The following is a 15,940-nucleotide window of genomic DNA, read 5'->3' as shown; positions in this document are numbered from 1 at the left end:
AGTGCTTATGGCTTACTCCTGGTTCTGTTCTCAGGGATCAATTCTGGCAGAGCTCAGGGGATCATATGGAGTGGGAGCATCAAACTTGGACTAACTGCTCCATGCAGGCTCTACCCACTGTGCTATCTCCAGCCCCAACATAAAATTTAAATTTTTAGTTTTGCTACTTAAAATTCCATAATAAGGGTTGGAGAAATAGAAGATGAACCAAGGTGCTCGCTTTGCATGCACTCAACTCAGTTTCATCCCTGATACCACATGGCCACCTGAATCCTGAGAGCACTATTGGGGCCCAAAAATTAAAATGAAAATATCCATAATAATTGAACTTCTCTCTGTTCACTTAGGTAATTAAACTTTGATTTTTTTCCCTTAGCTTTGTTTTATTTAAGATCTAACTCTTTCTGGAAAGTTGGTAAATATTTGAATGAGAAGAAATAGTAAATGAATATATACATTAGTCTTAAAAGTAAAGGCGTACAAAATGTGGATCCTATAAACTAGAAAAAAATAATTGGTGTGGAAAATTTTGTAGCTTGATGCTTGAATTGTGAAGCAGTTGCTTCTGCAAAATTGAGAACTGCAGACTACAATTAACTGTCATTAATTTCGTTGAATAGAAATATGTTCCATTTACTGTACAATCAGGAGCCAGGCTTGAATGAGCTTAAATAGATGAAATCTAAATTATACTGACAGTCCATTAAACAGTAGCAGAAAACCCGTAAAGAAAATGGATTCACTATGATACCAGTTTATAATAAAATCATTTGCCACATAAGAATTATAGCACAGGCATTGTGAATTCTCCTGTGTATTTTCAGTGAGTGCTGCAAATTGGTTGAACCATTTATTGGAGAGCACAAGCCTCCTAGAGCATTGTTTTGTGAAACGGAGCAAGCAATGTTGCTTGAAATCTGCTCTGCAGGATGTGACAGCAGGCTCAGCACAGCAGTTGGTTGTCAGGCAAGTGGAGAGCAGACTCTCCCGCAAGCTCGTTGCCCCTGGTGTTTGGTTTGGTTGTGTTTTGGGGCCTAACCTGGCAGGCAGATACCTGCAGCTCTTCTTCGAGGTTGCTGGAGGTGGGGCGCAGGATCGTACAGTGCCAGGGATCCAGCCCGAGCCTCCCTCTTGTCACACACGTGAGCAGCCCGTCCAGCTTCCTCTCTGGCTTGTATTTTTACAGTGAGAGGATTTAGGGTCGCACCCAGCAAGGCCTCTGAGATACATTTCCGCCCCTCCAGTGGTTAAATTTTTCCCTGTGACCACTTGGACAGTGTGGTATTCTTAGATATGCTTCAACTGTCTTTGCATTGGTTTTATAAACATAGTCCTGTAACTTGTTGCCTTTGAATTAAAGGCTCTTAGGCATTTTCATTAGCAGTTATCCCCTCCTTGAAAGGGGTTTTATAGAGGCCAGAGCAATAGTGCCTTGCACGCAGCATGAGTGGAAAATTTTAAGCCCTTGTGCTCTGACAAGCTGTACACGAATACAGCAGTTAGAAATTGTACTAGGCATGTATCGGTTAAGTGGAGTTTTGATGTTAAGCTGGCTAGAATAATTTTTAAAATAGTGATTCAGTATGGTTTACAAGTAAGGGTGTCTTTTTAAGGAAAATATTCAGAATAAAATGTCATAGTGCTTCAAATTTTATTTGTGTGAGTAATGCAAATGTCAAACTGGTTAATATTTAGCATATTCATGAATATATATTAATTAAGTATTAATTATTTATATATTAGGTAAGCATAGTGTAGAATTTTTTGTTGCTGGCAAGATATTCTTGATTTTTTAAATTTTTGTTTTATAGAGATTTCAAGTGCACATAACATGATAGATTTATTTATTTATTTATTTTTGCTTTTTGAGTCACACCCGGCAATGCACAGGGGTTACTCCTGGCTCTGTGCTCAGGAATCACCCCTGGCAGTGCTCAGGGGACCATATGGGATGCTGGGAATCGAACCCGGGTCGGCCGTGTGCAAGGCAAATGCCCTACCCGCTGTGCTATTGCTCTAGCCCCAACGTGATAGATTTAGGTTAAGTAAGCTGTTGCTTTAGCATTTATTCTAAAATATCAGAATTTCATCTTAAAATTATGATTATCTTTTGTCAGCCTTTAAGCTTCCAATGCATTGAAAGATATTCTAGCTTCTGGAGAAGAAAAGAGAAATGTGGGAAATTTAAATAGAATTTGTTTGTTATCATCTATTCCTCCTCATGTTAGTTTTTCTTATTAATCTTTTGTTACTCTTATTTTTCCTTACCAGCAGTGAAAATATAGTAAGTGTGTGCTGGAAGCATGTAGTGTTTTGTTTTTAGAGGATTGTCTGTGTACACTTTGTAGTTGGAAATTACAAAGTTTGGAACCTGTAAATACATCAGTGCTTGCTATTGAACTTTAATGTAGTCTAAAAAGAGCCAAGGATATGTATTATGAGACTCCTTCCTCTGTTTTTCACATGGAATTTAGAATCTTTATAATATTATTGATTATTTTTGGTAACAGTTTTCTATTTCCACGGTTTTTTTTTTTTTTTTTGCTCATATAATTTTTGTGTTTCTTTGTTTGGGGTCATAATTGTGCTCAGGGCTTATTTCTGGATCTGTGCTCAGGGATCACTCCTGGTAGTGTAAGGACTACCATATAGGTATAGGGGATCAAACCCCGGTCACCTGCATGCAAGGCAAACTCCCTACCTGCTGTACTATTGCTCTTAGCCCTGCTCATAAAATGATAATTTATTTTGGTATCTTGTTTATGAAGGTGAAAATGGTAGTGTGCTTGGGTGTTGTACAAATGGGGATTGGAATGCAGACATCAGGGCTTTATTGGTGTTTCTTGCATGAGCATGTGTGCATACGTGCATACATGCCTTTCTTTATGTTAGAAACTTGGGAACATCCATATTCATTAATGACAATACTTGGAGACTTTCAATTCTGTAACATAATACTGTTACTTCATTAAGGTTCAGCGTTGAGGGTGGAAGAATTCTGGGAAATTCCCTCCCTCCCCTTCCCTTCCCTCCATCCTACCTCCTCCCTCCCTCCTCTCCTTTTCTCCTTCCCTTCCCCTTCCTCCTTCCCTTTCTTCCATCCGTCTTCCTTCTCTCTCCTTTCCTTCCACCCATCCCCCTCTTCCCTCTCTCCTTCCCTTCTCCCTCACCCTCCCTCTCTCCTTTCCTCTTTTACCCTCTCTCCTCCCTTCCCCTCCCTTTCCTTCTCTTCCTTTCTCTTTCTTCCTTTCTGGCCACTCCCTGCAGTGCTCAGGGATCTCTTCCAGTAGGCCTGGGGGACCATCTGGGGTGCCAGGGATCAAACCCAAGTCAGCTGAATGCAAGCAACCTCTACTTGCTGTACTATCTCTCTGGCCTCTCTGAAACATTTCTTAATGAGAAAGTCTGTGTGCTTTGTACAACTTGAAGGTGGCAATGGTAGAAGAAAGCATTTCAAAGATTAGTCGACAAATTCAGTAGTAGAAGAGAAATTAATCTCCCTCCCTCCTTCCCTCCCTCCCCTCCCTTCCTTCCTTCCTTCCTTCCTTCCTTCCTTCCTTCCTTCCTTCCTTCCTTCCTTCCTTCCTTCCTTCCTTCCTTTGCCTCCCCTCTGCCTCGCCTCCCCTCCTCTTCTCCTTCTGTCTTTCAGATGTTCAATATAATGATTTGATAATGTATACACTGTGAAATGATCATCACAGTAAGTGTCTTTACCATTTTTTCTTAACAGTGTTCAAATTCGTAACACCGTAGTATTTACTGCAATATCCATGCTGTACTTCCTGTCTTCTTGACTTATTTATTTTGTAACTGGATATTTGCATCTTTAAGATCTCCCCCCTTTACCCTCCCCCCTTTTGATACACCCATTAGTGTTTAGGACTTACTTCTGGTTCTGAAATTAGGGATCATTTTGATGTCTCGGGACCATATGGGGTGCCCAGGTCCGGGATTTCAAACTAAGGGATCGGACCCAGGTTTTCCATGTGCAAGACAAGTGCTCTACGCACACTGTCCTATCTCTCTGGCCCCAAAGATTTTGTACATCTTAATCACCTTAACATTTCATCTAGCATCTACCTTCCACCTCTCCAGTAACCACCAGTCACTCCCCAGTCATGATGCTTTGACTTTAGCTTGTTTTTTTAAGATTCCACATCCAAGTGAAATCATATGACTTTCTCAGGTCTGACTTTTCCCCTGAGCATAATACAAGGAAGAAAATTTGCTAAAGGACAGAGCACTGTCGCTGAGTGCTGTCTGCTGCATGTTGTGGCCACAGCTTTCGTGCAGTTGACTAATTTAGTGTGTGAGGGAGTGATTGTCTGCTGTGCTCTGTGTGGTCTGTCTGGCAGGAAAGATGCTGACAGCTGATGCTATTCTCTGCTGCAGTCTGTGGTTCGTACACGTGAGAGAACCCGCTTTGCTCTGTATCCATAAACCTTTTGATTTGCTGAGGATTGAAAAAAAAAGCAGTGGGCTTTCTTTGCCTCAAAAATTTGCTTTCATGCGTTGACTCACTTCGTTTCTCAACCTTGCACATGATCTGTCGTTTGCAAATAGCATGATAGCTTTCTTGGACACAAAGCTGTATAGAGAAAAAGACTCAAATGCCCTTCAATATCATTGCCAACTTCATGGGTATAGGATTTGAGGCCACTTGCTTGCATGATCCATTCTCAGGCAGACGTAGACCCAGGTTTCATTTCCAGGGAACGCTGCTAAAGGAAACAAATCAGTTAGCAAGGATTGCATGGGATCTTTGATACTGAGGGCAATAACTGTACTCTTTTTATCATTTAAGGACATATTTGGTAATTTTAAAATGGGATATATATTTTTTATGAATAATTTTAAATATACACCATGTACTTAATGAATAACACTAGCTTTGTTCACTTAATTCAGAACCATTAATCTTCTAATTAAAAGGAAAAATATTTAATTTAAAAGATTTTTCTTTAAAAACAAACGATCTTCATAGTGCTTATCGGTCTTGAGGGATTTTCAGGTCTGAGGATCAATTACTTTGACTGACTTGAAATCATGCTTTCAGTAATCCATGAACTCATAAATTGCATGAAAAATCTTGGCAAACCATTTTGGCTTTAAAAGATTACCAGGGATATATACTAACTGAGATTTCAACATTGCTCTTAACTTAAAGTCTCATTTTACTTTACAAATCCCTTTTTGGTGTTATGTATCAGCATCTATATAAAGTTATTTTCTTAAAGAGCTACTTAATTAAACAAAGGAAAAATAGTGCTTATGAGTGTTTGGTCTTATTTTAACCTTGTTTGAGAATCATTAAGAGGAATAAGTAGATTTTTTTCCCTGTGAGACAAGTTCTAGATGGTTTCTTGGAATTATTTTTCTTCTGTGGGCTGGAGAGAGAATACAGCGGGTAGGGCACTTGCCTTGCACTCAGACAACCCGGGTTCAATCTTGGACACCTGCTGTATTCCTCCAAGCCCCCACCAGGAGTGTGATCTCTGAGCATAGAGCCAGAAATAAGTTCTCAACACCTCTTGGTATTGCCCTAAAAACAAAACAAAACAAAACAACAAAATGAATTCTCTTTTAGTTAGATCACTAATGTTAATGCCAGGGTTATAAAACTTAAAACAACCCTTCTTTTGTTTGTTCTGTGGGGCCACACCCAGTGGTGCTCAAGGCCTTACTCCTGGCTCAGAATTCAGGGATCACTCCTGGTGGACTTCGGGGGACCATATGGGATGCTGAGAATTGAGCCCTGTTGGCTGTGTGCAAGGCAACCACCTTACCTGCTGTCCTACCACCCTGAACCCACGAACAGTATGATTATGCTTTTGTCTTTTATGTTGGGAGTCAGAGCAATAGTACTGCGGGTATGGTGCTTGTCCCACATGTGCCCGGCCCAGATTGGATCCCTGGCAGCTCCTATAGTCCCTGGATCACCGCCAGAAGTGATTCCCAAGTGCAGAACAAGGAGTAACCCCCGAGTGTTGCCAGCTATGGCCCCAAAACAAAAGGACAAATTATGTTTTTGTTTTATTACATAAAAAACAAATCAAAATAATATCTTCTTCGTGATAAACTTATCACTGTGTGAGAATTTTAAATATAGGGCCTAGCAACCTACCGAGATTATCTCGCCCGCACGGCAAAGTCTGGCAAGCTCTCCGTGACATATTCGATATGCCAAACACAGTAAGACCAAGTCTCACGATGGAGATGTTACTGGGCCCGCATGAGCAAATTGATGATCAATGGGAGGACAGTGCTATTACTTGTGATCTTTGCCATTCTGTTTTAGGAATATTTATGGTAATACATGGGCTGGAGTGATAGCACAGAGAGTAGGGCATTTGCCTTGCACACTGCCGACCTAGTCAGCCCAGGTTCGATTCCTCCACCCCTCTCGAAGAACCCGGCAAGCTACCAAGAGTATCTATCTCACCTGCATGGCAAAGCCTGGCAAGCTCCCCATGACATATTCGATATGCCAGACATAGTAACAAGAAGTCTCACAATGGAGATGTTACTGGGTCTGCTCGAGCAAATTGGTTAACAATGGGAGGATAGTGCTATATTTAATTTTTAAATTATATGATTTTTTTATTTATAAATCTAGCTCGCACGGCAGAGCCTGGCAAGCTACCCATGATGTATTCTTTATGCCAAACACAGTAACAACAAAATCTCCAATGGAGACGTTACTGGGCCCGCTCGAGCAAAATCGATGAACAATGGGAGGATAGTGACAGTGATAAATTAAAAAATACTAAGAGAGGGGCTGGAGACAGAGTACAGGGGTTAAAGTATTTGGCCTTGCCTGCAGCCAACCCCAGTTCAATTGAGTTCTACCTGATATTGCCCCTTCCCCCCGTACTGATAGAGATCACTTTAAAAAGTGACGTGTTCTAGTCTATAAGAGTTATGCATTGAAATCTCAGAGATTTTCTGTGGTAACTTTTTAAATATAGCACAACAACAAAAAGGTGGCTTGTGATCAGCATCGATAATTGAATCCAGTTGTCAGGTCAGATAATCTGCTCTCACACTCACTCCCCTTACCCTCATAGCAGCATACATACCTTGCCTCATTGGTACCAAGTGACCTCCAGTAAAACCATCCCAAAATGTTTAGGCGATGGATATCAGTGATCATCCTCAACATACCAGCATCTCCCTTTCTTCCTTCTCCAGCAGTTATATCCTGGTACATTTACAGAGTACTGTTTTTCTGATTAAAGCTTTTTGGTGAAAAAAAAGAAAGATGATTACCTAGAGATTGGTACCAAGTGACCTCCAGTAAAACCATCCCACAGTGCTGGTAGTGAGTAAAGTAGGGTTGGAACATAGAAATTCTGAATCGGTTGGTTGTTCCAAACTGGTGCACGTTCGAGTGGTGGCTTGTCTCTTGGGCAATAGGGTTATTTTCTTTTCTCTTGAATACCAAATTAGAGGTAAAAGAAAAAATTGCTGCCACAGCGGATCGAATTAACTTTTTTTCCCCCAAGTTGATTGTGTGTGTAATATACGCTGCGGCCTGTTGAACAGACGCACCAGCGTCCTGGACAGTGGCAAAGAATAGAAAGTGCTCCTGGCGGTTCCTTCCTGGGCTGCTTTTGTTTGTGAGTTCAGAGGTTAAATCTCTCTTTGCGAGTCTGCATTTGAGTAGTCACTATAAATCCTCTCCTCTAAACAATTGGCATACAGTTAGCTTATTTTTCTGAGGCTTCTTTGGGCTACAAAAATCCTGACATCTTTCAGATTTCTTGTGAAGAAACATTTCTTCAGCGATAGTTCATGATCTCCGCTAATGCCTGTGCTGGGACTGGACTGTCTGGGTCGCTGACTCCCAGTGTCTCTTCTTTCTGTTTCTTGACTCTTTAGCATCTGTGAAATGAGGTGCTAAAGGACTCTGCCGGTATCCCCAGCCACCCAGGTATTCTTTTTAATTTTATTTTAGCTTTTTTATTGAATCATTGTGAGATAGGCCCTCACAAAGCTGTTCATGATTGAATTTCAGTCATACAGTATTCCAGTACCCATCCCTCCACCAGTGTACATTTCCCAGCACTAGTACCAGTGTCCCCAGGTTCCCTCCCATCACCCCCCACCCCCTGCCTGCCTCTATGACAGGTGCTTCTCCCCTCCCTCCCTTTCTATCTCTCTCTCCCTTCCTCCCTCCCTCCCTTTCTATATCTCCCTCCCTCCCACTCTCCCTCCCTCCCTCCCTCCCTCCCTCCCTCCCCAGGTTTTCTAAGACACTCATTATAAAGTGTATCATGAGGGAGTAAGTATGTAAATAAATGATATTTTGAGCTTTGGCATAATTACTTGCTATAATTACTATAGAAAAATTGAGCACAGATTTCCTTTACTTCTCAGTAAACAATGCTTAGACTTTCCTGTACTGAAGTGTTGTGATGATCCTGGTTGTAATATGAAAGAGGGTTTGTTTTTGAGGGATGGGTGGGGTAGAGTGGGCATCATACCTGGTGGGGCTCTGGGGCTCTTCTGGCTCTGTAGGTGGGAATTATTTCTGGCCTTGTCAAGGGACCGTACCACACCAGGGGTTGTAGCTGGGCCTCCTGCCTGCAGTCACCTGCTCAGCCTGTTGAACTCTCTTCTGCAGTGTGGGGACCTTATGTCCCTTTGTAGGCACTGCTTACCATATTATTACTAAAACAATGTATTGTAACCTGCTGTTTTGTTTGGATCTAGGGGGATGGGGATTATACTTGGACATGCTTAGGGACACACTTGCACTGTTTAGGATTTTCACTGTTTAGGATCACACGTGGTGGTACTCTGCCCTTTCAGAGCCAGGGTTTTTTGAACTTGGGGAATCTACATGCAAAGTATGTACATTTAGACCTTTGAGTTATCTCTCTGGCCCTACTTTGCCATTGGAAACAGCAACCCCTGGAGCCAAAGTGAGAGTCCAGTTGGGAGGGTATTGCCTTGTATACAGTCGATCTGGGTTTGATCCCTGGCAATCCCCCAGGAGGAGTAAGCCCTGAGCAACACCAGGTGTAGATTTCCAAACCAGGTGTGACACCAAACAAAAGTAAATAATAAAATAAAAATTTAAAAAGCGCCCCTTTAGACAGTTACATCTCTCTTGCCTGTAGATAAACTCCAGTACTTTCTGTAGGTATAAATGTGTCAAAAACCACTGTTTTAGAATATAATCTTCACAGCCATTGCCATGTTAAAATGTAATATAAGGAAGCCCTGTTTTACCTGCAGAAAATGCAATTTGGTTAATTCCTTGCTATCTTAGATTAGCTGGTATAATTTTTTTCCTCCATTTAAAAAAAAATTAGCCACAGAGCTAGTACAGTGGATAGTGCATTTGCCTTACAAAAGATGGACCCGGGTTCAATTCCTGGCATCCCACATGGTCCTCTTTGCATTGCCAGGAGTGATCCCTGAGTACAGAGCCAGGTGTAAGCCTTGAGCATCACCAGGTAGACCCCAAAACACAAAAGCAAGGCAAGTGCCCTACCCGTTGTACTACCCAAGGACAGTAGAGACAAGGGCCAGGAAGATTGCTTCATGGTTCGAAGCCTGCCTTATGAGCTGGGGGAGAAGGCAATTGGGATAGAGAAGGGATCACTAAGCCATTGTTGGTTGGAGGGATTGTTTGGGATGGGAGATGTGTGCTGAAAGTAGATAAAGGACCAAACATGATGACGTTTCAGTATCTGTATTGCAAACCATAATGCCCAAAAGTAGAGAGGAAGAAGGAAATTGTCTGCCATAGAAGCAGGGGCGGGGTGGGGGGTGGGGGTGGGGGAAGGGGTTGTTGGAATACTGAGGACATTGGTGGTGGAAAATGTGCACTGGTGGAGGGATGGGTGTTTGATCATTGTATGACTGAAACTCAGTCATGAAAGTTTTGTAACTGTAGTTCGCTGTGATTCAATTAAAAAAAAAAGCAAAATTGAAGGGGCCTGAGCAATGGTATAGGCCAATGCTCAGGAGTGACCTCTGAGCATCACTGGGTGTGACCCCAAACCATAAACAAACAGCCCCCCCCAAATTACATAAAACAATAGTAGTAGACCATTGACACCCCCCCCCCCCGCCATCACCCTTCCCGCTCCAACAAAAGTAGGTAGGAGTTTAGATTAATTTTCTTGGTTTATGTGAAAAGGTCATAGTAATAGAATGTTCAGTGTTCAACGTAATCTTTCCATATTCCATTTAAGTACTCACAAAATATTTACAGAAAATAAACTCCCATTGGATTTCTTTCTATGAAGACATGGACCAATTCACTGATTAAGACTTTCAAGATTTTGTGTTGGTGTGTAACCTTGAGCAAGTAATTTTCTTTATTGAAATTTCTTCATCTGATTATGGATAATCCCAAGGGATTTCTTTTGTCCTTCTTCAGGGGCCCTGAATGCCATAACAGAGACTTTATCATATCTTTAAATTAACAGGAAGGTGTTCAAGTAGAACTCAAAGAATGTTTTTCTTTAGTTTAAAATTACGTGAATCATTTTTGAAAAAAAATGGTTACTGTTGAAGGTATGTGCTTTGTCATTTACCTATTTATTCAGTGGCTCTATGGCCCTGTCTTTATTCCCTTAATGGTAAATGCCATTATTTTAAAATATTTTTTTCTTTTAAAGACTGTGTGTATATCGAGAGTCGGAGGCCAAATACACCGTATTTCATCTGTAGCATTCAAGACTTCAAACTGGTAAGCAGTTTTTTTTATGTTGTCAATCCATATGCTGTGACCTGTTTTGAGTGTCTCTCTTGCTAACCTTTTGATCTCTCTCAATAATCCGCTCAACATCTTGTGAGTGCTCACTGCCTGGTGTGTGTAGCACACATCAATTACATTTTTGTATTTTAATTTCTGTAATGTATACTATTATAAAGCTCATAAAATGTTTTCTGTGTTTTCATTTCTTTTGTCAAATGTTTTGACATAGTTTATGAGATTCTCTTGTGTATTTGAGGTACTCAGATAGTCAAGCAAAGTAGAATGGGAATTTGATTCTTAATGGGAAAGAAAAGACATACAAATGGTTCAGAAACTAGTTTGCAGGGGTACATGAAATTTGCCTGTTTTAGATAGAGTACTACTGCTAGTTTTGAAAGTTGGGGAAAGGAAGTCTAGCTCTGAGGTGGTTTATGTACAATATTTTCTCATTAATAATTTCCTCCAAACATATATATGTACATATCATACAGTTTTGAAGTCTTTTGTATATATGGGGTCTACATTTATTTCAGATTTATCTGTAAAAATTTTTACAAAGGTCTAAAAAACTCAGCATTGAATAAATATACATGTTCGCTATCATTTAAAATTCACATACGTAGTTTAAAAATCACTGTTGGGGCCAGAGAGATAGTACATTGGGAAGGGCTTTTGCCTTGCACACACAAGAACCCCAGTTTGATCCCCGGCATCCCATAAGGTCACCCAGGCCCACCAGGAGTAATTCCTGAGTGCAGAACCTGGGGTAGTCTCTGAGCACTGCTGTGTATGGCCCAGAATCAAACCAAACAAAACTCACCACCATCATGCTTTTCTTTAATAATTGATATGTGAGATGCTATCAGGACACTGTTCCTTGGGGAGGATCGTTTGAAACATGTAGATCATATAATGGAAGTTTTGTCCTTGAAGGCTGTGAATCACTGTTTTACATTCTTAGGTATAGTCAAACCCTGATTGTTTAGCTTTGTTCAAGTAAATTCTCAGGTCGGTGACCTGAGAGCCAGTGTATCCACAACCCCTTTGTAATTTTTGATTCTATTTGTGTTCTGATACACATTTTATATACGGGTTGAGCAAAGAAAAGAAAAGAAAAGGCAGTTCCCCCTTTTCCTTTCCTTTTTTTTATTTTTTGAATGGCCTGAAATATCTATTCAGTGTATTCTGATTTGCCTACTTAAAACAGTACAATGAATTGGGCGCTTGTCTTGTGTGTGTTTGGCCCATTTTGATGCTCGGCACCACATATGTCCCTTGAGCTTACCAGGAGTGATTGCTGAGCACAGCTGGATGTGTTCCCAAGCCATAAATAAATAAATAAACCCTATATGTTCTTTATTAAAATGAACTAAGTAATGCATCTCTTTCCTTTTTAAAGGAAGGTTCAAACTGCCATTTACTTATGATCTATAATTTTATTTATGATCTACTTATGATTTACAGTTTCTAGGTTTTTTTTTTAACTCTTTCAGTCACACCCAGCAGTGCTCAGGGCTTACTCCTGTCTCTGCACTCAGGAGTTATTCTTGATGGTACTTGGATGCTGGGGATTGAACCTGGGAACAAAAGGATTCTTCTGTATCTGAGAGATGACAGGGATGCTCTTGGTTGACTTGTAAAGGTTTTTTTTTTTTCTCCTTTTTAAACAAAGCATTGTCTTTTTTTTTTTTAATCTTTATTTATTTATTTTGCTTTTTGGGTCAACCAAGCTCTGCTCAGGGATTACTCCTGGCTCTGCACTCAGGAATTACTCCTGGCGGTGTGTGGGGGACCATATGAGATGTCAAGAATTGAACCTGGGTCGCAGGCGTGTGCAAAGCAAATGCCCTACCCACTGTACTATTGCTCCTGGCACAGTTTCTAGCTATTTTTAGCTCTTCTGGTTGTTTTGCAAATAGCCTTACTGTTTACTTTTGACACTCAGATTCTTTCTATTCAGATTATCTGTCAATATGATATTTACACTTTGAAAGAGATTTTCTGCTTATATTTATTTTTGATGGGGGAGGGGGTTGGGGGACATACCTGTTGGTGCTCAGGACTTATTCCTATCTCTACTCTGGAATCACTTCTGACATATGGTGCATATGGCGTGCAGGGGATTGAACCAGGTAGGCCACATGCAAGGCAAGCTCTCTACCCACTATCCTCTCTCTCCTATCCTGGTTATTTCAGTTGATTTATTTCCTCCTGAGCATGTTTTATAGATGCTGCGGTGCCACCTGGGAGACCTTGTTTTCTGGTTTTCTCTTGCTAGAAGCTGCTACCATGTTCTTTGCATGCTCCTTATCTTTGGGTGGTATTTGCCGAGCATCGTGTAAAAGCTGCAACTGGGAAGTAATATGGCAAAGGTTTTTTTCTTTTAACCATTAGACTTGGAGCCCTTGTGTCCAATTTTTGCACTTTAGTAAACTTCCTTCATGCGTGAGCAGCATCTCTTATGAAATGCTGAATGCACTGTGATGGTTGCTTTTCAGGACAGAGGTTCCTGCTGAGTTACAGTAATTGCTCAGGTTATTAGCAATTAAAGCTGAAATTTCTCTGATCAGTATTGTCTAGTATAATACATTAAATCTGCCTACCAAATCTGCATGGAGAATGGGATACACTACATCTAAATACCTTTTTTATAAATTATGTACTATGGGTTATGTTATTGTTTGCCTTCTGTACTCAGAGCATATTTGTGGTTGTAAAAGAATGACATGATGAAGTGTTTGCTCCTAGGAGGAATATAGTTATTGTCTGAATACCCACTTTCTTATTTCCTTGATTCTCAGTACCATTTATGAAAAAATAACCATCGAGATATGAGTTATCAGTTTTTATTCTTCAGCTTACTAAAACTTAAGGGGGAAAATGAGAAGAGGTAAATAATCTTTGCAGGAGAGTAAGCAGAAGAATTTTGGAATTGGCTTTGCCTATAGCAAATACTATTCACTAAAAGTGTAACAATGGGAAAAAAGAAACCCAAAAAACTTTGAAGCGCTGTTGATTAATCATGTAACTTTTTTTTTTTTTACTTTTTTGTGGGGGAGCATTTTGGAGGACAACTGAGATATAATATATAGAATCCTTTAAAGTTTTAATGTTATTTATGTAATATATTAATATATTTATACCTTTTACTATAAATTAATTCTTTCACCACAGTGAGTTTTTGAGTATAAGGTTTATTTGGGGAATGTAAAATGAACCAAATGAATGTCTTTTGTATTATGTTTAAGTTGGATTATACAGTGTTAAAGTGGAATCTAAGAAATCGGGAAGTGAATGTGAGGAGTAATTGATGACCATGACATCACCTACTGAACTGAGGATGCTGGGTAACATTTCATGAACTAGTTCTGTCAAAAGATGAGGCGGTCTTTGGGTTAACCTGGGGGCCTGGATTGTCACTTAGGCTCTGCTGTATCTCCCTAAATCTGAGCCAGTCATATGGAATAGAGTTGCTTCTACAGCCAGGTTTGCATTTGTTGTTCTGATGCTCTCCATATTTACTCTCGAAGATGTCTCAGTTTAGATTACTGGTTTCATGGTTATTTTGACTTTGGGGATGTGTTCTGTAGCTTTTCTTTTACTACTATCTGACCATCTAGAACCCACATGTTAACAGGGCAGATGGTATTATAATGCAACAAAAGTATTGCGTTTCTAGCTGATTGCACGTTTTTGAAGAAAGGGAATTATGCCTTCCACTAGGAAGCTTTTATTTTCTCAGGAAGTGTTCATTTGATTTTGCTTATCCAACAGGCAAGGAAGGGGGGAACCTGCATTTATTTGACTAAAAAGACAAAAGTTTCTATGGAACAAGTAGTGAAAAGAAGGGACAGGGCTCAAATAATCAGATTAGGTGGAATTAGGGATTGTGTTGTCTAAAAGTGGGAAGAAAGGAGCCCTCAGTTATGTAAGTAAGGCAGTTTTGCACCTCAAGCTTCTAAATTTAGCTGGGAAATTTATTAGCTTTTAGAACAGTAATATGATTATGAGTTGTATAAATTACTTTTTAAAAGAATGGCACTGTGGAATAGCAGTTGATTGATTTGGGGAGTCTGCCTGCACTAGACCAAGGGACTGAAGTAGTTAGTAGAGCAGTCAGAGCTTCCTGGCTGCACTGAGAGTTGTCCTGGAGCAGTGATACTGAGTAAGCATAATGGGTCAGCCAGGGAGCCGAAAGAACAGCGGGTGGAGCCATTGGGAAGAGAGCAAGACCCTCCTTGCTCTTCTGTCATCCTCTTGGTCATTTCTTTCTTCCCAGTAAAGGCCTCTTTTCTTGGACTACCTTCCCAGCCTCGTTAACTGAAGGGAAAGAGCCTGCGCAACTTCCTCCACCCTTGCTTCAACTTAGTGTTTTTCCCAGTCTCTGTGTGACATAGTCTGCTTGGAGAGTTTGGACCAGTACCCTCAAGTACTGTGTTCCAGAATGCAGGTAGAATGTTCTGGGTTATAATTAGTGTCTCTGATAGGCATTTATTGAGAGCTTAATTTGTGTTCCTTGTTGGATGCAACACCGTAAGGAGGACTGAAGTTGTTTTTACTCAGGGGCATTGCATTTTAACTGGACAGACAATTAATAGAGTTATTTGAGTTACCAATTATCTTTAGAAAACGTGAATAAGATTGAAGTGTAGAGGTGACCATTCACTTTTTGTCCCAAAGGAAGGATTTCTTTCTTGCTTTTACTAAAAATAATAATATTCTGTTTTAGTAGAACTACAGGATTAAGCAAAAAAAGAACGTTTTCTAGTCTGGAAATGGGGATTTTGAGGCTAGTTTAAGGGTCATTAATATTTTCATTCAGTATAATATCAAGAAGTTCCTAATCTGTTCTGAATAGTAGTGCACACCTAATTCTTCATCCACAGATAAGTTAACATAACCATTTCTTTAATATTTTACATGGGATTCTGTGCAGATTCTAAGTGACTCATTATTCATATAATAGGGAAATATGATTTTGGTTTTCTAGAGTTAAATTATGTTAAACTAAACTCTTCACCATTAGTTAAACCATATTTCTAGGGAGAATATGTATCTATTATCACTATTACTTGAGCAAATACCATGAACTTATTTATAAGACCAGACCCATATTTATTTTTTAAACTGGGAAATTGTTCTTAAAATTAAAACTGTTCTAGAGATTCCTTAAAGTTGGGACCTTGTTGTTAGGGATACGATAGTGTTTACAGCTCGACTGTT

The 15,940-nt window shown here is 40.1% G+C and overlaps 1 protein-coding gene across 2 annotated transcripts in view; it reads left to right on the top strand.

Moving 5' to 3' along the window:
• The window catches only part of RERE (arginine-glutamic acid dipeptide repeats), a 246,800-nt gene that overhangs the window by 29,081 nt on the left and 201,779 nt on the right, over positions 1-15,940 (top strand). For both annotated transcript variants that reach the window (XM_056125470.1, XM_056125469.1), the window contains exon 2: positions 10,638-10,708. In XM_056125470.1, coding sequence (XP_055981445.1) covers positions 10,638-10,708 — 71 coding nt within the window. The remainder of the gene's footprint in view (positions 1-10,637; positions 10,709-15,940) is intronic.

The sequence above is a fragment of the Sorex fumeus genome, unplaced genomic scaffold (assembly GCF_029834395.1).
Source record: "Sorex fumeus unplaced genomic scaffold, SorFum_2.1 ptg000054l, whole genome shotgun sequence".
NCBI lineage: Eukaryota > Metazoa > Chordata > Mammalia > Eulipotyphla > Soricidae > Sorex > Sorex fumeus.
The sequence above is the reverse complement of the archived record's forward strand: the minus strand, read 5'-3'. Positions and strand labels throughout refer to the sequence as shown.